This window comes from Heteronotia binoei, chromosome 4 (assembly GCF_032191835.1).
Source record: "Heteronotia binoei isolate CCM8104 ecotype False Entrance Well chromosome 4, APGP_CSIRO_Hbin_v1, whole genome shotgun sequence".
Taxonomy (NCBI): Eukaryota; Metazoa; Chordata; class Lepidosauria; order Squamata; family Gekkonidae; genus Heteronotia; species Heteronotia binoei.
In genome coordinates this window covers 152723939-152747283 of record NC_083226.1, presented here as the reverse complement: position 1 = coordinate 152747283, position 23345 = coordinate 152723939, and the positions used below count along the sequence as shown (strand labels likewise).

Genomic DNA, 23345 nt, shown 5'->3' with positions numbered 1-23345 from the left:
TTGACCACACCAAACTGGCTCTCAGAAGGAACATTGGGTGCAAGTCCTGATGTGCTCCTGAAAGTTCATACCTGATAACTGAAGTCCTTTTTACCTATTTTTGTAAATGAGATATATCTATTGAAATCCTGAACATTAAGTGATTTTTACAGTCATGAGAAAGTTGCTCCTCCAAATAAGTGCATTCCAAAGCCCATTAGAGCAACAAAAAACTTGAACCACATAAAGTATTTCAGGAACTCATTCTGCTGATGTTTAGGTTTCCTGAAAAGAACACAGCAAGTCACACAGTGTTCCTTTCTTGCTTTCTACATTGTTGATTGCCAAGGGACTTTGGTTCCAATGGGGGGGGGGGGACACTCAGAGGTTAAAACGTTGGATGAGAGCAGGTTTGGGGATGCATGCATTTTGCACACAAGCACAAATTTTGTAAGACTTGAAGATACAAAGCATTTTCCAGCCTTGAGAAAAATTTGCTCTTGCAAACTGTTGTGCAGTCTTGGGGTTTCTTGGCATCATTCCTCAGCTGACAAACTGAGCTAAAGGAAATGCTCTTGAGGATCTGATTGAATACACATAGAACAAAGACATTTTTCCACACCAACTGACACATAATAACTTTGGGAGTGCCAATTTGTGCCAGCACGTTTGTTAAAAGGGGAAATTCTTTTGCAGTTTAATAATTGAAATTCCAGCATTCTGGCACCCTTTTAATAGCAGTGGATGCTCTGCTTTGTCTGTCTCTGCACTAACAAGTTAGTTCAAGCTCATTTGTCTCAACCATAAACCATAGCAAAACTCCAGATACTTTAAAGACAGCAACTGTGATATTTACATGAGGGGAAAAAAAACAAACCCACAAAGCACTTACAGAATTGAACACATGAAGCTGCCCTGTACCAAGTCTCACCCCCTGCCTATCAAAGGTCAGCACTGTCTACTCTGACTGTCAATAGCTCTCCAGGTCTTGTATACTACCTGATCCCTTTAACCAGAGGTGCCCAGAACTGAATGCAGGACCTTTGACATGCAAAGCAGGTGCTCTCCCACTGAGCTACAGCCCCAACCTGAAGGATTATGTGCATGATCACTTAAAGCTGCCTTCTACAGTCAGACTATTGGTTTGTCATCTACTCTGACTGCCAGTGGCTCTGCAGGGTCTCAGGTAGATGTCTTTCACATCACTGACTACTTGGTCCTATTTGGTAATGTAGAACTGGCCAGTTCATGAAATAGACCAACTGGTGAGTCTGTAAAAGGCCTCTCTGCACTGTTGGTGGAGGACGATGCCATCGGGTCACAGCTGACTGATAGAGACCCCTGAAAGTTTTCAAGGTGGTTTGCCACCACTGGTCTCAGCACAGTGACCCCCTTATTTCATTGGTCTTCTCCCATTTAAATTAATTGTCCACTTTCCTCACTTGGCAGATTATCCAGAGCAAGTTCATGTAATTAAGAGGGTGGGACGTTCAATAACCAGTGCAATAGGATTTGGGTTGTAAAACGAACCATGAATCTAAAAACAGAACAGAAGCAAAACCCAAGTATTTAACACGACACACTAAATGATGCAAAAATTACAAAGTAGGATTCCACTTACAGCAAGCTGTACATAGGAGTGTAGATCAAAGTCCTTGACAATTTATCCAAGGAATTCTGTGAATTATTTTGTACAGTGCAACCTATAACCTGCATAGAAAAGCCCTCCTAAATAAGCAGCAGATGGATACTTTTAAGTGATAGATGCATATTCTTTGAGAGACAAGAGAAGGTGCCTTGACTGATTTATAATAGATGCTAAGGGTTTGTTGATATGGTGTTTACATAATTTTAGCAGCCTGGATGGCAAGGATCCAGAGTACAAGTAGCGGCTATCACCAATCCCAAAGTCTTTCCAACGTCCACCACATAAACTGGGTAAGAATGGTCCATAAATACACCAGGTGATGTATTAGGTTGTTCTTCTGGTGCACCAGTCTTACAACTGGAATCCAGGTCAAGATATAGTCTCTATATTTTATCAGTAAAATACTTGGCCAAAGTATCACAGCTAATTGTTTAATACCATTGAGCCCACCCTCTAAAGCAGCCGTTTTCTCCAGGGGAACTGATCTTGATTGCCTGGAAATCAATCAGCAGGAGATCTCCATGTGTCATCTGGTGGTTGACAACCCTAATCTAGGGCCAACCCTGCTCAGCTTCTGAGACCTGGCAAAATGGGTTGCCAGTCTCCAGGGGGTGGTTGGATAGCTCCTCGAATTACAGGTTACAGAGATCAGTTTTCCTGGAGGAAATGAGGAGGAAGAGACTGGGTTTATACCCCGCCCTTCACTACCTGAAGGAGTCTCAGAGCAGCTTTTACAATCTCCTTCCCTTCCTTACCCCCACAACAGACACCCTGTGAAGTAGGTGGGGCTGAGAGAACTCTTAGAAAATTTGTGACTGACGCAAGGTCACCCAGCAGCTGCATGTGGAGGAGGGAGGAATCAAACCCAGTTCTCCAGATTAGAGTATGCACACTTAACTGCTACACCAAACTGGCTTTGTGGACTGTATGGCATTATCTCCTGCCAAGACCCCTATTCTCCCCAAATCCTACTCTCCTCAGGCTCCACCTAGGGTTGCCAGCCTCCAGGTGGGGCCTGGAGATCGCCCGCTTCTACAACTGATTTCCAGCTGGCAGAGATCAGTTCCATCGGAAAAAACGGCTGATCTGAAGGATGGATTCCCCAAACCCCACCCTCTCCAAGATCCACCCCCAAGGTCTCCAGGTACTTTCCAACACAGACCTAGCAACCCTAGCTCCACCATCAAAATCTCCAGGAACTTCCCAACCCAGAGATGGCAACAGTAGGCTAGCCGGATCACATGTGCACGGGCTACGCAGCCTTTTCCCAAAATGCCAAACCCTAAAATCCTCTCCAGTTTTAGGATCTTTCCACTCACATCTGCCCTTGTTAGCGTGACTTAATAGATATTCCAGAACCGAAATGGCATCGCCCCCCGCCCAACTGGTAACAGGTTGTTTCAGTAATCTACCCCAGGCCGACACCAACCACAAGTAACTACCATTCCCAGCATGCCTTGAGCGACAAAGAGGGAGGAGACCGCTCCAAGTCCACTCGCTCCTCCCAGCATGCCCCGGGAGCCCACCAGTTTCCCGAAAGCGCCTTGTCAGGTAAAGGAGGTCAATGAGTCCGCGTTTCCGGCGCGCGGTGCAGGACGGGAATGCGAGTAGCGTTGTCGGCCGGCGCCTGCCTCGTTTTTCGGCGAGCTAGGCAGGTAGGGAGCGATAGCCACGGCCGAGGCGGACGGCAAGCCGGGCTAGGTGAGTGTTTTATGAAAGCCCCAGGTTCTCGCGGGGCCCAGCGTGCGCCTCTGGTCGAGGCCGGCGTCGAAAAGGCAGCGATTTAATGCGCGATTTGATGACGTAATAACGGCTCTGGAGACGGAGCTGCCGCTGGAACCGCGGTGGTCCATGCGCCGGCTTCAGTGGCGTCTTTCCTCCCGCGCCGGTCCGTGCGGGGACCTCCGCGCTCCTGCCCTTTCCCCCTTTAGGGTCCTTTTCGTTGCTCGGCGCCCCTCATCGATTAGGCCTTCCGCTTATTTCGCCGGGAGCGCTTATTGGCCCCTCATTACTTTTCTGTTTTGAGATTGGCTGGTGTTAAAATGATTGACAGTTGTCCTCCCAATGGGCTCAAGAACTGCCTGAATCCGTAGTGGGGAAATAGTTCTGTGTCTTAGACCAAGCACGTGGGTTGGGGGGAACTAGGCTGTTGACCCCAGCAAAACACACTTTATTCATAGTATGCTCTCTCTCTTAAACGCAATGTAAAACAAGACAGCTGAATAACATGAGACATCCAGCAAACAATGCAATAGGTCTAAGATCACAACATTTAAAAACAAATGCAAAAAAGATTGGAAATACAAAAGGCTTCTCAGAATCCTAGTGAAATTTATTTTGTGCGGCTTGTTCCACGGATAATGTTCATAGGACGGCACTGTTTGTTACCCTTTCTAAGGTGCAGCTGGGCTCCTGATTAGTTTTACTGCAGCACACTAACACAGCTACCTCTTAGGAACTATAGAAGATATTGGATTTATATCCCGTCCTATACTCTGAATCTCAGAGCGGTCACAATCTCCTTTACCTTCCCCCCTCCCCCAACAGACACCCTGTGAGGTAGGTGGGGCTGAGAGAGCTTTCACAGAAGTAGCATGTTATTCCTATCTGATCTTCGGGGAGTAAACCGTGGTAGCACCTGAAATACTTGCAGCTGTATTGAGGCCTTGTTATTATTTTGCTAGAGCCTTTATTGACAGACATGTTACCCTCCATTTATCAGTGCACATGCAGAGAACACTAAACAGTCAATGAGACCAGAAAGCCGTGAGTACAAGAGATACTGTGTAGGCCATTTCCATTCAAACAAAACAGTGTATAAGTGAAAGCTGTTTAGGAGAGGTGTGGATAGGAAAGGTGATCCATCCAATAGAACTCAGGCAATACAGTTGTATTGCAGAGGGAAGCAGCTGCAGTTTTTCTTCAAGGGTAAGGGAACCTGTAGAAATGCCTACCGAAGATACATGCATTTTGATCTACTTTCAGTTTCGTAATCCTATGGATCCGTCAGCCCCTCTTTGGGAAACGCTTATAGAGCTATATTATAAAGAGTTTAGTTTCCTGACTTGATGTTTGTATTAACTTAGGGTACATTCAAGTCTGCTTAACTTGTGCTGTTTGAGCCTATGTCTCTTTTTTAAAAATATCTGCCATATTTATTTACAAAGAAGGTAGTTCTGGGTGTAAGACAGAACCCACTCTCCAGCTATACATCCCCTTAGAAATTCCTGCTGGACATACCTGTGCCTTGCATGTGGATGTAAGATGATCCCTTCGTGTTTTTGGTGGTATATGGGGGTGCGGAGGGAAACCCTAATCCATCTTTGGAGTTTATACAGTATCTCTTGCCTTTTGAAGAAATGCTCTTCAAGGTGGGTTACAAACAAAATAATATATCCTCCCCCCCCTCAGCTGGAGCTCTGGTTGGTGGCAGAGGTCAAAGTTTGTGCCCTTTGCATTTGAGCAGAGGGAACTTTGATGAGATGGTGGGAGGGAGGTGCTCCTTTTCTGCCCAAAGGATGGAGCCAGGCTAGTGTTCTCTTGGAGATATTCTTCCTGGGAGGGAGGATGTATTGCCTTCCAGAGGCCCCTGGACCACTACATTTTTACTCTGCAATAAGTGCCATGAGGTTTACTTCCTGACAGCAGACTGGTCTTGGGCTTTCAGAGCATATGTATGTATGTAGAATATATGTTTAGTCTACATTACCACTGGAGTTAGAAAGCATAGTTATTCTGGATTGTTTAAACCAGGGATCAGATGTTATGCTGTTGTACTTGGTGTGTGATTGCCAGAGCCATTTTACTGCTGATCCTGGAAAAGTCATGCAGGGGTGGCTTCAAACATCTGATGCTGAATATAACAAAAAATTGAAACTGATGTCTACAAATCAGAACTAGTGGTTTTGCCCTCATGACTGTAATATTTATGTGCATTCCTTGGCAGTGTGTAGCCATATACCTGTGTGTGGTGACAGTGCGGAGGAGGCCAGAGCCAACCTTCATGACAAGCGCTTTTTTGATGGATGCCTTCATGCTAGTTCAGCTGCTTTCTGGGTTAATGTGGCCATGTGCATAGTTTGCCCACTCTCTCGATACTGCCACACCCATGTTTTTGTTGCCCAGGCAATAAACATGTTTGCTTCCCCAAGTTCCAGGTAGGTAACAGGTGAGGGTTGTGTTTTTTTAGCGTTCATGACCAGTTATTCCAAATGGGGGAAGGAGATGAAGACCTGGGGCTACTCTGTTGTGTGGCAAAGAACCTGGAAAGCAATGAAATGCAGCCGCTGGGACTGAAATGTTCCCAGTTTTTAACACTAAAATCTCACCATGATGGAATACCATAAAGACCTGTGTCTAAGCTTTCTATGAGTGAGTGCATTTCGTGATCTGGCCCTTTAATTCCCCCTCCTTCCAGTTGGAGAAGGGTATGAGTTTCCAGACCTTGCACTGAGCCTCTCCACTGTTGAGCCTCCCTTCTTCAGTTTAGTGGTCAGGAGGAGGGGAGGAGCACTGCAGGTGTCAGGAGCACCTCTGAAGTGTAGAACAATGTCACTCCAATCCAGTTACTGTTCCTTTCACCATTGTCATGAACAGGAGCACCCAATCAGGTAAAACAAACCAGGCAAGTGGCTCTTTAAGTACGCTGTGCTATAACTGCCGCCAAATATTTGGCCACCTGTACAGTAACTTTTATATCTCTTAATAACCAAGAAATGTTTTCATCCGGAAAATCAGAGCCAACTTCAAGCTTCAAGTCTAAAAATGCAGGACAATCTAAAACTATATGGTCAGTAGAATCTATTTGGTATGAACTGTAGGTGCATAATCTATCAGAAAATGTATGAACTGTAGGTGCATAATCTATCACACCCCGCTTTTTGAGCCACATTTGTAGCCTGATTTCACATTTGTCTGAAAAAGAAAACCAAAGATGGTAGATGTAACATTTCTGTGGTCTTTTAACTTTGTTCATGTTGCTGTTTATGACTATTGTTGTGAAAACAGTAATTAAGAAGAACTTTATTCATGGGTATTGTTGTTTATTCTGGATGCTCATTTCTAGAATGGAAAAAAATGTGTTTAGTTTTTGGGAAAGCAATTAATGGTTCAAAATTCATGCATTACATTTAAAAAAACCAAATATTCTTGCTAACCAGTTCAAGTTTATGTATCACTGCGTATGGATTACGGAGGCCTCATTCTGTGGTGATTTTTCCTAGATAACTCCATTAGCCATGGAAGCTGAAGAGACGATGGAATGCATCCAGGAATTTCCAGAGCATTATAAAGTAATTTTGGACAGACTGAATGAACAGAGAGAGCAGGATCAGTTCACAGACATCACTCTGATTGTCGATGGTAAGTAGTAAAGCAAATTGTAAAATGCACATCCAGGGTTAATGGCATTCTGTTTATTGCTTGCTATGTGGAAGAATAAAGCCTCAAAATTCATAAGTGCAATCCTAGTAGACATCATCACAGCAAAAGGTCTAAGGCATTTGTGACTCATCTAATTGGGTAATTGTGGCTCTTAGAGCAGTTATTCTCTCTGATGTAGGAATCAAGTCCCGTTGAACTCAGCAGGGCTGGCTTTCAGATAACATGTATGGAATCTGGCCTCAGGAACCCTGTCACAAATATTGGTAGAAACAATTTTTTTCTCCTTAGTTTGTGACACGTACCATTAGCTGGTTGAAAATTAAGCTCTAATTTGTAGATAATTTTTTTTTATTATGACATGTCTGCAGCAAATGTAAAACTACAGCTGAAAGTACTGAGTTCTTCTAAACTATTGGATGCAATTTATAGTTCTGTCTGTTATTTTACACAGAGGAAAATAATAGCAAAGCTCATGAATTCAACTGTTTTTTCCACTTGGGGTTCATGAAATGGTTATTGATGGCTATTTCTCTTAATTATTCCATACTTTTAAGAGCAAATGAGCAAAAGGAGAGCCAGTTTGGTGTGGTGGTTAAGTGTGCGGACTCTTATCTGGGAGAACCGGGTTTGATTCCCCACTCCTCCACTTGCACCTGCTGGCAGGGCCTTGGGTCAGCCATAGCTCTGGCAGAGGTTGTCCTTGAAAGGGCAGCTGCTATGAGAGCCCTTTCCAGCCCCACCCACCTCACAGGGTGTCTGTTGCGGGGGAGGAAGGTAAAGGAGATTGTGAGCCGCTCTGAGACTCTTCGGAGTGGAGGGCAGGATATAAATCCAAGATCATCATCTTCTTCTATCGTTTGGCCTGGTGTTTGAATCTGCAAAAAAACACCTTTAGAAATCAATAGTCTTCCCCCTCGGAGTATTGACTACGTAAAAGCAGCTACTATGCATCAGAAATTGAATTAGTAAAACCATTGCTCTTAAGGGAAACTCTTAAGGGAAACTGAACTTCTACAAACATCCTGGCTCCACAGATTACAAGCTGTGATAAATTGTGCTTCATAGTTAAAATTAAAGAGGAAAATACCACTTCTGGAGAGCAGCTCATTCAGAATTCTGTGTAATGTAACAAGGAATCAATATCAGTTGCTGCTGTGCAATTTGTACAGTTATGAATGACAATGTTTGCATTTAAGGAAAGAGGAGACCTTACGTTGCAGGGGTGGATTGGCCCTTGATCTTGCAAGGTGTAGGCCAAGCTTGGAGGTGTCTTTCGGCTTGGACTGAACTAGCAGCAAGCAGAAGCAGCTGGCAAAGCCTACTTCTGTGTTGCCAGCAGGGGGCTCTCAGCTGAACAGTCCTTGCGGTGACCACTGAACTTGGTTTGCTCCTTTCCTGTGTTAACAGCCCAGGTGTCAATCCATTACAGTTAACCAAGCTGTGACACCCAGTGACTAGTAAAGAGTTTATGGGAGGATGGAAGCTTCATATAGTGATACGCTTGAAAATGTGTACTGTAAAATAGTGGAGGTACTTAGTTGTCTGTGTTTCTGTCAGATATTGTTCTGTTACCTAAATATGGAAAATGATTTAAAATATGAACTTATCCTTCCCCGTCTTTGTTCTGCTCACCTTTCAAAGCAAGGGGACACGATCCAGCCAGAGTGAAGCACTTTTAAGTTCTGTTGACTTCAGAATTCCATGTGTATTTAACTCTCGCACTGAAGTAATGGAGACTTGAAAATGCATCTCTTAGACCGGCTGGTGCCCATCTCGCAAAAATGCTTCTGTTGTTCTTTTGAAGTGTGTTAGGGTAATTGTGTTGCCTCTTCTCAGCCACTACCTTTGTGTAGGGGTTTATCTTGGCACTACAGTCACTGGAGGAAGTGGGTATGTTCGATGGCTCTCAGATAGTGACTGGGCTGGAGAGACAGTGGCTCTTGGAATCTGGTGTCCACCCCTGGACCAAAGGAGTGGATTGCTGGATCCAGCCCAATATTTGAACCTCCATGTACACAGACTGCTGGTCTGGCCATGTGCTATTGTATCATAGATAAGTTATTTAAACTTATTCTTTGTGGTTGTTCTCCCTCACTCCCCCCCTCTCTCAATATATATATAGATACTGAAGGATGGTACATAAATGGTTCTTTTACTAACTTGAAATAAAGTATGAACTGGCCAGACTTCAGCTTTATAGCTTCTCTGGATTGTCTGATGGCTCATCCTATACCTGTTATTTCTTACATATGTGAAATCACCTTATGGTTTTATGGTGAACAATATACACTCGCTATGGAACATCTTGTCAGTAAATAAGGTTGTAGATTAAAATTAGTTTCTTCTGACTGTAAAGCATATTTTAATGAAAAGATGGGAGGTTTTATATCCTATTCTTTTCCCCCCCTCCCTCTCTAGGTCATCATTTTAAAGCTCATAAAGCTGTTCTTGCTGCCTGTAGCCAGTTTTTCTACAAATTCTTCCAAGACTTCACTCAGGAGCCTCTAGTAGAGATAGAAGGTAATTGATGGGTTAATTTTGACTGATACAGCAAGGCTGAATGTTGCTAACGCCTTCTTACAGGAAGGCTCCCATTTGTCCTGTGTCTCTGTCTGCTTCTACATGTAGGTCTCATTCATAGCTACAGCAAAGAACCACTAGGCTTCAGTTTCCATAGCAGGATGTCATTGTCAAACCCAGGAGTCTGCTGAAGCTATCATGCTTTGGCTGGAACTGTGTTTCAGCACCCTCAGCCTGGGTAGAGGACAAAGTATGTACATGGAAATATGGCATCCCACCGCATTCATTAGGAAAGGGCAGAGGCAGTGTGAGGTTGGAAGGCGGGACTGGTTGGCCTGGGGAGTGGCCCCCGTGGAAGAGTACAAAATAAAAGGAAGATGAGTGGAGTAAAAAAGGAGAGAACTTAGAAGCAGAGTGGAGAGAGAGTGGCTGAGCCTAACAGGGAGGGAAAGGAGTGGAGATGAACATGCAGAAGAGGAGAGTCCCCTAAGTTCTGGGAGGGTTGATGTCCTGGTGAGAGGAGGGTAGAAGGTGGTGCAGGGCTGAGAAACAGGAGCAAGTGGTCCTTTTCCCTAAGGTGAAGGAGTGGGCTTGGGGTGGTCTAGGCATTGCATATTGGGGTGAACCTAGCATCTGCTTGCAAATTAGCAAATAACACAAGACACTGAGGTGACTGACTCTCCATTGACAGTGGTGTTCATTATGACAGATGTGGGGACTTAAGGCTTTACCTCCAGAAAGCCATACAGATAGCAGCACCCCTATGTTCCAGATGTTATAATGGAGGGGAAGTGGCGGTAATAACATTCCAGTAAGCTGCAGTGTTGAGGGAGAGGGAGATTTGTTATCTAGACCCAGTTTCTGACTTGGATTTGGAACTGAAAATGTATCAGTTGCCCTGATATACATCCTGAAAAAAAATCTAGGAGAGTTCAGTCCCCAAGGTTCATCTAGTTCATTTAAAACTGCTTATAGCCTGTGACATCTTGCTTCAGTGGTTCTGCTCCTACCTGGAAGGTAGTTTCTAGAAGGAACTGTTATTGACTCAGTGATACTTGTATTTTATTCAGTGTTTTAATTTGCCCTCTGCTGTTTAAGATCCACATGAAAGTGATGGATTAGGTTCCTTGGAGACTTGAAGTGAAGTGCTGTCGTTTAGCTGAAAACACACAACTCCTTCTCCCCTGAACCAGGAGAAGCAGTGGAAGTGCTGAACAGTTGTCTGGAATTGGTAATGGGCTGAATGAAGGTTAATAGACTGTGTATGAGGATGGCTGGAATGCACAGGGTACAACAACTTTACTGAAAGCAGGTCTTAAGACTTGCTGGTACCTAGATAGAAGACCTGCTTGGAATCCTGCCTGTTCAACCTAGAGTGTCCTGTTGGGAAAAAGTATGATATACATTAAGTAAAAGAAAACTGAGGCTCAATCTATTGTTTAGGCAAGACAGTACGGGCAGAGGCTGTCCTTTAAATCCCTGGTCTTGGACCATATAGGGCAGGGGTGTCAAACTCATTTGTTATAAGGGCCGGATCTAACATAAATGAGACCTTGTTGGGCCAAGCCAGGTGTGTACCTATTTAAGATTAGGTAGCAGAAATATAAACTTTATAAAAGACACAAACACAATTATTATTTTTTTACTTAAAACATGCTTAAAATATTAGCACTCATTGATCTGAAAGATGCTTTCTTTGCATCTCTCCCATGGGACATAGAGAACTGGGCAAAGGAAGCTTCCTTCTTCCCTTCCTTCCCCGGGGAACCAGGAGGGGGAGGAGCCTCAGCTAATAGAAGGAAGAGAAACTTGGCTCAGTAGTTATGCTGTGCAATTGAGAGACCCTGACAAAGCAAACTATCCCTCCTCCCCTTCTTTCCCAAGGGAGGAGCCTCAGCCAATGGAGAAAATAGAGACTTTGCTCTATAGCTCCTGTGCAATTGAGCAAGTCTTGCAAAGCAAGCTGTGATGCAGAAGGAAGCAAGAGAGAGGGAGAAAGAAGTAGATGACAGCCAGTTGCTCAGGGGCCTGATAGGAGTCCTCTGAGGGCCTGATTTGGCCCCCGGGCCTCATTTTTGACACCTCTGATATAGGGCTTTGACTTGTCTCTGGGGGGAAACTGGTAATCAACAAAGATCTTTTAGAAATTGGGGTGATATGCTAACACTAACTGACCATAGCCATTTTCTGACCCAGAAGCCCCCTCCTTGCGAGCAGTGCACATTTCAATAACATAATCTGGAGACAGTTAGCACATGGGTTACTAGCCTAAATCCTGTTCCTTTAAGAAAGGGCCACAGCTGGAAAATCAGCCAAAGCTGGAAAGGGTTCTGTGCTCTGCAGTGGAGATCTGCCTTTTGCTGTCTCCCAGTTCTCTGATCAGCACCCAAGCCAGCCAACAACACCCCCATCACATCTGGACTGAGCTTCAAGCCCATGGCCCCATCTGCCAACCCAGGACTTCCACTCCTTCACTTCATCCAGGTGGACAGGAGAGAGAACGTTGTGTGCCATCAGTGTGGATCTTCAATCTGACCCAGCAAGGAAATAGTTATGGGGGAGGGGGGGGAACTTAAAGTATTTGCCAGCAAAACATTCTGGTTCTCTGTGCAACATGTAAGAGGCAGATTCATGTACACTTTTGCTTTCAAACAGGTGTAAGTAACATGGCATTCCGCCACTTAATTGAGTTCACCTATACTGCCAAGCTAATGGTCCAAGGGGAAGAAGAAGCAAATGATGTCTGGAAGGCAGCTGAATATCTTCAGATGTTAGAAGCCATTAAAGCCCTCGAAATCAGGTGAGTGAGGAGGATTTCTGGAGTGCTGTTTTCTAAGAGGTCATTTGGGAACCATCCATGACAATCAGTGCAGGTCCACATGGCTGATTCTCTCCTAGAACATGTTGTGAAGACAATGATGCGTATCCAAACTTAGGCTTGAAGAAGTTACTCTCGTCTAAGGAGCCTTCCTCTGACTTCTGTGGTGGTTCCATTTGTTCAGTGGACTGCTATGATAACGTACCAGCTGAGCTCTTTAAGCTGTTTCAGCAAGATAACTATGTCCTAGTCCAAGTTTGTGTCCATATATGGCACAGTGGCAAAGTAGGAGTTTTCCGTTGAAGTGTGCTGAAGTCAGTGCTTGCTCGCCACTGAGTATGTCTGTTGTATGCATGCATGTTCTGAAACTGTAAGTTTGTCCAATTTTCAAGTGAATGCTTTAAAGAAAAATTAGTTATAATACTGCTGGAAAAACAAAACAATGTGTGATTCTGTGCTAAACCGAGGGACTGTGGCTCAGCAGCAGAGCATCTGTTTGGCATGCAGAAGGTCCTAGGTTCAGTCTCTGGCATCTCCAGTTAAAAGATCTGGCAGTAGGTAATGTGAGAGACCTCTGCCTGAGACCTGGGAGAGCTCCTGACTGTCTGAGTAGACAATACTGACCTTGATGGACTGAGGGTCTGATTCATTATAAGGCAGTTCCATGTGTGTAATGTGTAAATGAAAATGGAACAATCTGGAAGACTCCTTGAAGGGATTATGACAGGGCGTGGGTGCTTTCAAAGTAGACGGCTGGTCTTGGAATTTTTTGTTTGGATGGTTCTAGTTTTTAGGCCTAGGTCTGTGAAATTTTAATGAAAAGAAATTAAGTTCTGGCACACAGGGCGCTTTGTGGTAAAAGGAGAGCACACCACTGCTATAACGTAACCATTTTGCTCAATGAAAAAAGACTTGGGCTTTGAATGGAGAACTTGCAGCCGAGGTATTTAACTTACAGAAACATCTGAGGCTGGTAAAGGAAGAGTTAGAATAAGTCTAAGGAGCTGAAGAATGTTCAGAAGAGGTAACGTCATATTTGTGGGGGAGTTTTAAGAGGAAGAAGGCGGCGTGTTCAATAAGAAAGGGCAGAGGGCAGCTGCAGAGAATAAAGCAAAAAGGTGGAGAGATGCTCAGACATAGAAAGCCAAACTAACAAGAACAGGAAGATGATCAGAGGTAAAGAACCTTAAATTATGTGATTAGCAAGACTGAGGTTATCAAAGATTTCAGGTTTTCACGGCTAGTAACATCATTAGGGTTTGTAGAATCTTTCGGGATCAAGTGCCGTGTTCTACTGGAGAAAGTTTTCCTTCCAGACGTTTCGTTCTCAGCTGCGGAGAACATCCTCAGTGGCGTTGCAGCCGGAGCAGGCGCTCAGACCTTCTTGGCTGCTGTGCATTGAGCCCACTCTACAAACCCTAAAGACTGAGGTTGATGCTGGAAGTGGTGGGAAGCTAGCACAGAGATATAGAGATAAAGGATTATATCAGCTGATAGCTTGAGCAACAATCTTATTAAGTAAGATTTATTTTGGGCCTCTTCATAATAGCATTTGGGATGCCTTCCTGCCATTTGCCTACAAACGTGATCTGTACTGCAGGAAAGAGAGAAAATAATTTTTTTGCATACAGTGGCAGGATATGAAGAAATATTTAATTGAGTGTAAGCCCCATTGAATGCATGGGGTTAATTTATGGGTAGACCCATTTAGGATTGATTCCTCAAGCTGCTGCCTGAGACTAAAGTGCAACAATAATGTCATTGAAGCCAGATTCCAAGTAAATTGACCTAGAATCAAGTTGTTAGTAGAAATTCTATATTTTACAGACTGGGTTGCTATATACATATAGGCATGCACTCAGCTATATAGGCCTGAAGCCTGAATGATGTGTAGAAGAGAAAGGCAGTGACTTCTGCCAGTTTGTCCCCCTCCCATTACAGACCCCCACTTTGCCACCAGTGCTGTTCCTGAGGGTCTGTTGACTCCTCCCCCAAATATAATTTCAGGGAACTTGGACTGCAACAGAAAGGAAAAGTCCTGTTTGTGGAACAGGATTTTCCCCCTTCCTTCTGCAGTCTGTTGAGTCTGCAGATGGTTATATGTACCTCATATGTGGATGTACCCCAGTCAGGGACATGCTGCAGAGTTATGGGATCCTTTTCCTCAAGCTCTCCCTTCTGAACCATAAATTCCTGTCCCCCCCCCCAACACTCTGTCTGGGGCAAGTGACGTTCTGTATTCTTGGTGCTTGGGAGGGGCAACAGTGTGAGAACTTCTAGTGTCCTAGCCCCACTGATGGACCTCCTGATGGCACCTGGATTTTTTGGCCACTGTGTGATACAGAGTGTTGGACTGGATGGACCATTGGCCTGATCCAACATGGCTTATGTTCTTTAACCATGGCTTTGTTTGTCTCTAATATCTACAGTTAGATTTAACCAGGCCTCTCCATTAACACAATGGGTTAAACCCAGCCACCTTTTTTGTGCAGTCTTGCCCTGTTCTTCATCTTACCAGAGCCCCATCCCACATAGTTTATGCCTATGCAGATGTCAGGATTCCCAGTATAACCTGTTTTGGCAGTACCTTTTTCACCAGCATGAAAGCTGGCTGGATTCAGCCCACAGCCTGAAGACCATTGTTGCACTGCTGCTGTGTTTTCACATTTTTTGCACAATTTTCTAGGAACAAGGAAAATTCATTGCCACTTGAATCAAATCAGGCACAAGATATCAATAAAGCTAAGAAGAGGAAAATAGCAGAGACTTCCAACGTTATCACAGAAACGCTGCCGTGTGCAGAATCCGAGCCGGTGGAAATCGAGGTGGAGATTGCAGAGGGGGCTATTGATGTGGAAGAAAACAACATCGAAGCCCTTGAGGAGGTTGCATCTGCTGAACAATCTATCAAATACATACAGGCCACAGGTACTTCCGATGAGTCAGCGTTGGCCCTTCTGGCTGATATCACCAGCAAGTTCCGCCATGGGGAGAGGAAAAGCCAGATCCAAGAGGAATGTGACAGCGTGTCTGACTCGGGCAAACAGGTGGATGGCATTGAGATCATGGAGCTCCAGCTGTCTCACGTTAACAACCTGTTCCACTGTGAAAAGTGCAACCGCTCCTTTAAGTTGTTCTACCACTTTAAGGAGCACATGAAAACACACTCCACTGAGAGCTACAAGTGCGACCTATGCAACAAAAGGTACCTCCGAGAAAGCGCATTGAAGCAGCACCTTACCTGTTACCACCTTGATGAAGGTGGCGCCAACAAGAAACAGAGGCCGGGCAAAAAAATACATGTCTGCCAGTACTGTGATAAACAATTTGACCACTTTGGCCATTTTAAAGAACATCTGCGGAAACACACAGGTAACTACAATTTTCTTTATTTGCCTGCTTGATTATGGAGCAGCTATCTCTCTTCCTAATGCTATCCCTTCCCCGCCACTGACATTTTGGTAGTATTTTGCTAGAGCCTTAAACATATCCTCAAAGAGAAGAATGGTAGAAATGGTGGATGTAATTAGAGTTGTTCTTAGTGTTACAAACCTGTTTACACTGGAAGTAATCCAGAAGCTACTGAAGGTGAGCCTGCATGATTTGTGTGGCAATCTTTCATGGGCTGTGTAAACCTCTTGGTTTTGTTGCATGCCCTGCCTTTAGACACTTGCTTGGCCATGCAGGAAAAGGGCTGGTGGGCTCTGTTTAGTTTGGTGTATCATATATTTTGCAAGTGTGGTTTAAAGTTTTGGCTTCATTGGGACTTGGCTGTTTAGGTGAGTTTTTAGATGGTACCATCTCAAGAGCCAGAACTTGCACACACTCATTTTAATGAAGCAAAGCCAGAGCCGTGGCAGTTGCTGGTCCTTAATCCATCCAGGAAGTTGTGGCTTCAGGTTGTTTTAAATGGTATTGGCTTTGTTTTGTTTTTAATTGCCGTAGTTTTTAATGGTTTTGTTTTAGTTGTAAGCTTTCTTCAGCAGGTCTCCAGAGAGGTGGCAAATACATTTTCCAAATAAAATAAATAGTTAAGGAGTTCTTGATTTCTCTGGGAGCTGACCAGAAATGGAATTCTGAAGCTGCATAAGCATTGACTGTTTTTGTGACTGTTTTATTGTATCAAAATGATTGTGGCGCTCTAGAAAAACCATACAAGTAGGCATGGGCCAGGAAGTCCTAAGGGACTAGCATACATCCGGGAGAGTCAGCATGGTGTGGTGGTTAAAATTAGCATACCGTAATCTAGAGAACCAGGTTTGATTCTCCACTTCTCCCCATGAAGCCTGCTGGGTGACCTTGGGCAAGTCACAGTTCTCTCAGAAGTCTCTCAGCCCAACCTGTCTCAAGATGCTTGTCATGGGGAGAGGAAGGGAAGGCAATTGTAAGATGTCTTGAGACCCCTTAAGGTAGAGAAAAGCGGGGTGTAAAAACCAACTCTTCTTCATCCTGTAAGGTAGGAAGGTTAAGTGGCTGCACTGTTGAAAATAGTGACATAAGGACAAAAGATTTGCCTTACTGAATCAATCAAAAGCCAATCTGCTCAAGCATGCTGACATTCATTACCATCAATGTATGAGTGTGTAGCTTCTAAGAAAAACACACAAGTATGTTGGGTGTATTTGGATGTATTTGTGCTTTTGAACACCGATTCACTTTCAGACATCTACATTTTGGCACTAGATATGTTGCTAGCCTATTTTAAATTCTCTTTTATATCTAAAGAATACCCAAAGTGCATAACTGAGAGGCATTTCATCAGTACTGCTGGATGATTTGGGATATAGGCAGTGGATGAACAGGAGTTCCCTCCTACCCATTGTGTAAGGTGACTTAGTAGTTTCGCGGGGGTTGCAAAGCAGAGTTAGTGTGCGCTAACTCACAGGTCTGGCTCACACATTTTTGTCTCAGCTCAGGAAAAATGACCCCAGAGCAAACTAATTTATGCCGTAGCTCACAAAGCAGAATTTTTGCTCGCAGGACTCCACATCTTAGCGGGAGTATTGGCTGCAAGACATGTGGGATCAATAGAGGGGGAAAAAATACAACATACCAAATGCAGCATATCAGCATCATCCAGTGGCTTCAAATTGGCAACAAGCATATAAAAGAAATGATTAAAGTAAATCGTAACCAATGTATACCTTCTGCCTTAAAATGTGTTACCAATCTTGTGTTTTCTTTGTAAGGCAGATATGGGGCATGACATTTGCAGGGGAGAATCGGCAGGGAAAACAGACCATTTTCTTCTGCCAATGCCCCCAGCAGCTGTGTCTTTTCCTCCCCCCAACCCCCAGGTGTGTTTAATTTTTTTCCCCCTCTATGTCTGAGCTTGAAAATGGCAAGTAGGCCTGGATGAAGAGGGAACAGCTCAGAGGATGGACTGGAGGGGGGTGGCAAATGCACAAGAGTTGAAGTATCGCTACCTCAGTAAATGTGGTTTAAGAGCATATGAGCCCTTCTGGAAAAGCCCAGTGGTCTGTCTAGTCCAAGCATCTTGTTTGACACAGTGGGTAACCAACTGTCCCAAAGGGCCAAGAAATAGGGCGCAGAGGCCAAGGCCTGCCCCTGGTGTTGCCTCCTATCACTGATACTCAAAGGTTTGCTGCCTCTAATGATGGAGGTTTTTTGGTCACCCCATGGCTGGTAACTATTGATGGACCTATCCTCCAAGCATCTGCCTGTTCTCCTTTTAAAGTTATCTGAGGTCTGAGAATATGCATTTGCCATAGTGAGTATATTTCCACACTAAAGTTGTAATCCCATGCAGTCTTACCTGGGGGTGGGCTCCATTGGACATAGTGGGACTTATGTCTGTTATTCCAGCGTAGGCATGCATGAGATCGAGCTGTTAAACAGGTCAGATAAGTCCTGTCTTAACTGTGCCATTGATTACCAACCATGATAGTCAAAAGTGGAACTTTCGCTTTTTAGTCATGGATTACTGACTGGGGATATTGCCCTGCTCTTGAACTTTGCAATGCTGAATGCAGAGTCAGAGAGACCGCTGGTCTAACCTTCCCTGTCAGCCCTTAGGGTTTAAACTTGGATTCTTTTAATTCTGCAACATTTGGTAAACGGAAGTTCAGAAATGAAGAATCTTTATTATACCACCTAAATCGTGGGAGAGGGGGCAGTAGACAAGTTTGTCAAGTCAGAAACGGGGGAAATGATTTGTGCCTTCTAAAATTTGCCTGTGTTTGCCTCGATAGGTGAAAAGCCATTTGAGTGCCCAAACTGCCACGAACGTTTTGCTCGGAACAGCACGCTCAAGTGTCACTTGACAGCGTGCCAGTCCGGTGCTGGTGCTAAAAAGGGGCGGAAAAAGCTTTATGAATGTCAGGTATGTAATCAAGATACTGGCCCTTGCATGCCTGGTGTCTCTTACTTGAAAGAGAGGGTCTGAGGACGGAATTAAGGTGCACTGATGGAGTGGTAACAAGGGAGGAGAACATGGTGATTCTCTTGAGCATGTGGGGAACATTGATATCTCTACATAGAAGTCGAACCGTTTCAGCTCTTGTTTTGTTCCTAACGGTGCTTTTCCCATTGTAACTGTATGCTGGTCTCACTGAAAGACATGTGGTCTTGTGCAAATAGTGCTGGGACATCTAAAAAGGCGGTCTGATTGCATATAATAGCTGCCAAATGCTTTAGGAAAGAGTTGCCACGGCAATGTGCTGTAGTAACTCCATAACATAAAAGCTTTCCTCTGGAGTTCTTCTTTCTGACACCCACCCACCCTGCAGGAACAGCTCTATGGAGTTTGTAGCAAAGGTGTCCTTGACATAACCATGCTGGTACTAGAAATGGCCTGTTTAAAATGTTAAAATCAGCTGTTAGCAATATCCCTCCCCCCCCCCCCAGTATTGTTCACATTCTGTTCTGGACAATTTATGCTCCTGGTTGCTTAGTCACTGTGGAACCATGCACTGTTTGCTTGTTTTTTTAGTTATTTCAGAAAACTGATTTTCAGAATGTAAAACCCTGCATATTTACTTGATTTCTTACAACTTCAGTTGTAGAATTAGGGCTCTTGTTTGAATAAAACTGAAACAGTTCCATTTCAAAATGCACCAGTACTGATAAATTTGCCTCTCTTTCTGGTGGAGGGGGCAAATTGCCAACAGGAGGAAGGGCCTTTTTGTTTTGTTTTGTTTTACATCTTGGGGGCAGTCTAAGTTCTCCATTTCATACTGCAGCTTCTAAGCAGTGGCTTGGATCTTGTGTAGAATTTCTGCAGGTCTTTGTGGGGAGGGTAGTGATATTCATTGATTTCCCCTTTTCTGAGGCAGAGCCTCACGCCCCCTGAATGCTATTCCTGGGAGACACGGGACACCCCACCCCCGCCCCAGAAGTGTGGAAGGGGATTGTCCCCTACATGGAAATTGTAGGTGAGATTCAACCATTTTCTCCTTCCATGGCCTCCATCAGAAGAGATATTTAGTAGGAAAAGGAAGAGATGAGGGGGCTCCCTGGGGATGACCTGCTGTGCTTTCTTCAATCTTTTCCAGTAGAACTAAGCAGGATTCTAGTAGCACTTTTAAGACCAACAAACTTTTATTCCGAATGTAAGCTTTCGTGTGCATGCACACTTTGCACACGAAAGCTTACATTCTGAATAAAAGTTTGTTGGTCTTAAAGGTGATACTTGAATCCTGCTTTGTTCTACTGCTTCAGACCAACACAGTTGCCCACCTGGATCAGTCTTTTCCAGTGTTCTGCTTACAGCAGATGTGTTTAGGTTTCGTGGGGGGGGGGGGGGGGCGGGGTTGTTAGTTTTTGCCGCCATCTGGGCATGGGGCAGGATTCATGGTTGTGTGCGGGAGGGGGAGCTATTTGTGAATAATCCGTACTGTGCAGGAATCTGGACAAGATGACCCTGGAGGTCCCTTCCGGTTCTATGATATGTCTATGCACGGTCCCATCTGGATATTTCTGTATAGGTTGCTGTGCCAAAATCTTCTTGAAATATCCTACAATTCTGTTCCAGTAACTACCCTTAGATGGGGCCTGCAGTCTGATCAGAATAAAAGTTGCATGGAGAATAGCTACACAGAAAAGTAGGTCCAAGTCTGTGCAGTCAATTGTTGTACCTTGCTATGGGGCTCATCCAATATGAGAGAGGATATGTTCTTTAACTTTTTTATGGCAATGAACATATTTGTTTTCATCACATTGTTAATGGTGTAGCGATATGATACCCTGAGAATGTATGGACTTTTTTGATACCCTGGCTATGTATGGACTTGTGTGTGTGTGTGTGTGTGTGTGATCTGCTTTTAAACAAATAAATAGATCTGAAAACTGTCAGAAAATGGAGAAAGGAGTAAGCGTCCAGTAACACCTTAATACTTATAAAATTTGTGGCAGGATAAGAGCTTTCGTGAGTCACTGCTCATTTCTTCAGATACGGATAAAGCCCATTTCCTGCCACAAATTTTGTTAGCCTTTAAGGTGCTACTGGACTCTTGATCTTCTCTAACGCTACAGGCAAATATGGCTACCCATCTAGATCTGTCAGGAATGAAAACGATTTTGGTTAACGTTTTTAAATGCAGCCTTGTGTTATCCTTTTCAGGTCTGCAACAGTGTCTTTAACAGCTGGGACCAATTTAAAGACCACTTGGTAATACACACAGGGGACAAGCCTAACCACTGTACCATATGCGATGTTTGGTTCATGCAAGGCAGCGAACTGAGGAGGCACCTGCAGGAAATCCACCACATTTCAGAACGGATAGTGACTGATGACATCCTTCCGGTGGACAGCGATCCAGTGGCCTCGATGACCATCATCGAGCAGGTGGAACAGGTCCACGTCCTGCCGCTCATTCAGGTCCAGGTGGATCCTGCACAAGTGACGGTCGAGCAGGTGCACCCGGACTTGATACAAAACAATCAAGTGAAAGGCGAGCAGATAGCTGAGCTGCAAGAACAGGTGGAGATAAGCTACCTGGAAGTGGAGCACATTCATACTGAGTCAGGGACAGAAGTGCACATGGAGGAGCTGGATGTCGAGCACGTCAATCAGCTGCAAATGGAGGAGGTCCAGGCACAGCTCATAGAGGAAGCAGATCTCGAGCCAGTAGAATCAGAACACGTGGATCAGGGAGGACTGGAAGGGAGCTCACCGGTGCAAGTGGACGAGATGGTGGCACCGGCAGCTGATCATGTAGAGTCTGATGATTTAAAAACTCAGCCGATAGTGGACGTACGGGAGGAAAAAGTGGACACTTAGGACAACGTTGACTGTGTTACTTGTGGTCTGAAAGATGTCATACCAAATCATTTTTTGTTTGTTTTTGTTATTTTTCTTGTTTGACTTTTGTACCACCCGTGGGGAAATGACTGTCCCGCATTGATGCCCTTTGGGGACCGGACAGGTGGACCAAAGTTAAGATATTTGGTTAAATTGCTCTTCTTGTACTTTTCATTTTTTTAAACAAAAATCCCTCTTTCATTAAAAAGAATACCGTGGAACAAAGTCTATTCTAGACACGGACAGCTTTGTGTGAAGTTTAATTATAGAGTTTTGTTAGACTGTACCATTAGGTTTTGCTGTTGTCTCTTGTCAGACTTTCGAAGCAAATTCTATTCATCCTTGAAGAATACAAGTTTGGCGTTAACGTTGTGAGGTTTCGGCGTTTGTATGGTTTAACTAAAGAGAGTTGAGCAATCTGGTTAGAAATGGTGGCTATGGTTTTCTCTTTCCCCCATTAATATTTTGCAGTTGTTGCAATCTTTGACTTATTTGTGTTCTAAAATGTAGCCGCTATCTTGGAAGCCTAGAATTTGACTTGTGCAAACATTTGGGGCTCAGAAAAGCAAAACAAAACACACGCACACACAAAAGAAACCCTTGTGCCTTTTCACAACTAAGAAATTAAACTTCCACAAAGCTTTGAAGGTAATTACAAAGACAATGTAGATATTGCTGTACAGTGCTTTGTAATCTTGCTCACAATTGTCAGCTAACAGGGTTGGGTTTGTTTTTTTTTACATTGAAATAAATGAAGATGGGGAGAGGAAATGGATTTATCACTGACAGTTTTTCTTTGTGGCTGGGGGGAGAGCCATTCATAATAGGAATAATTCAGGTGAATCTGTTGTAAGTTATGAGTTGGCCGAAAGGTTGCACTGGCATCTTCAGATTTTTTATTTTTTAGGGAGGGGAAAGGTACATTTTATATTTAAAAGAAATCCATTTTAAAAAAAATACAGTGTGTCTACACAATGCATCAGACTACTGTTTTATTATTTAAACCTTGTTTGACCCTTTACAGGAAGATCTTGTGTCTGAAAGATGGGGGTTGGGGCGTGAGAAATCAACTTAAAAGCCATAGGTATGAATGGTTTTAAACTGTGGATTTATAAGTAGGAGTGTAAATATTTTAATCAGTATTATGGAACAATAAAACAGTACCAACCACGTTATCATCTAATGCAGTGGTATTTGCTTCATCAGGGATATTAATTCTTAGAACAGCTCATCCTATGCTGCAAAACAAACACATGGATTTACTGAGCACATGCTGTACAAGCCCATTCAGGCCCTTCAACAAGTATGTCTTGCTTGTCGCATTAACACCTTAGATTTTCTTTCATTTCAGAAGGGGTGCCATGTTATTTTGATTCCCTGAGATGCCTTGAAGACTTAATAAATTGAGGGAAGTGTAAACTATCTTGAGCCAGAACATATCAGAAACAGTTCCATTTTTAGGTGCACACCAGAAACTTGAGGGCTATCCTATCTTGACTTGTAACATGTAAAGAAACCCTGGGATTAGGTTGTATAGGGAAATATGGCTTGAACCTCTTTGAGGTGTGATGTTTGAACTGAAAGCAGTTGCCCCCATTATACCCTTCCACATATGGTGACATTCAACTAGATGCTGGAATTGAGGGCTCTGATTGGGCCAGGTCCAAGACTGTCACCAGGTAATCATAGGCTGGGGCCAGAGGTGTGCTCAAGCTGTTTCTGAAAACTTCATGCCA

General features: G+C 44.0%; 1 protein-coding gene across 2 annotated transcripts; it reads left to right on the top strand.

Annotated features, from left to right (window-relative positions):
- Positions 1-3177: 3177 nt before the first annotated feature.
- Positions 3178-22792, top strand: ZNF131 (zinc finger protein 131). Of its 2 annotated transcripts, none has more exons than XM_060236031.1 (7): positions 3178-3328; positions 6850-6988; positions 9428-9529; positions 12185-12329; positions 15034-15719; positions 18560-18690; positions 20929-22792. In XM_060236031.1, exons 2-7 carry the CDS (start codon positions 6865-6867, stop codon positions 21586-21588), a joined length of 1848 nt encoding a protein of 615 aa, XP_060092014.1. In that variant the 5' UTR covers positions 3178-3328; positions 6850-6864; the 3' UTR covers positions 21589-22792. The 2 variants fall into 2 exon arrangements, with proteins under 2 accessions (XP_060092014.1, XP_060092013.1); XM_060236030.1 differs by having other exon boundaries at positions 3186-3282.
- The last annotated feature ends 553 nt before the right edge of the window (positions 22793-23345 follow it).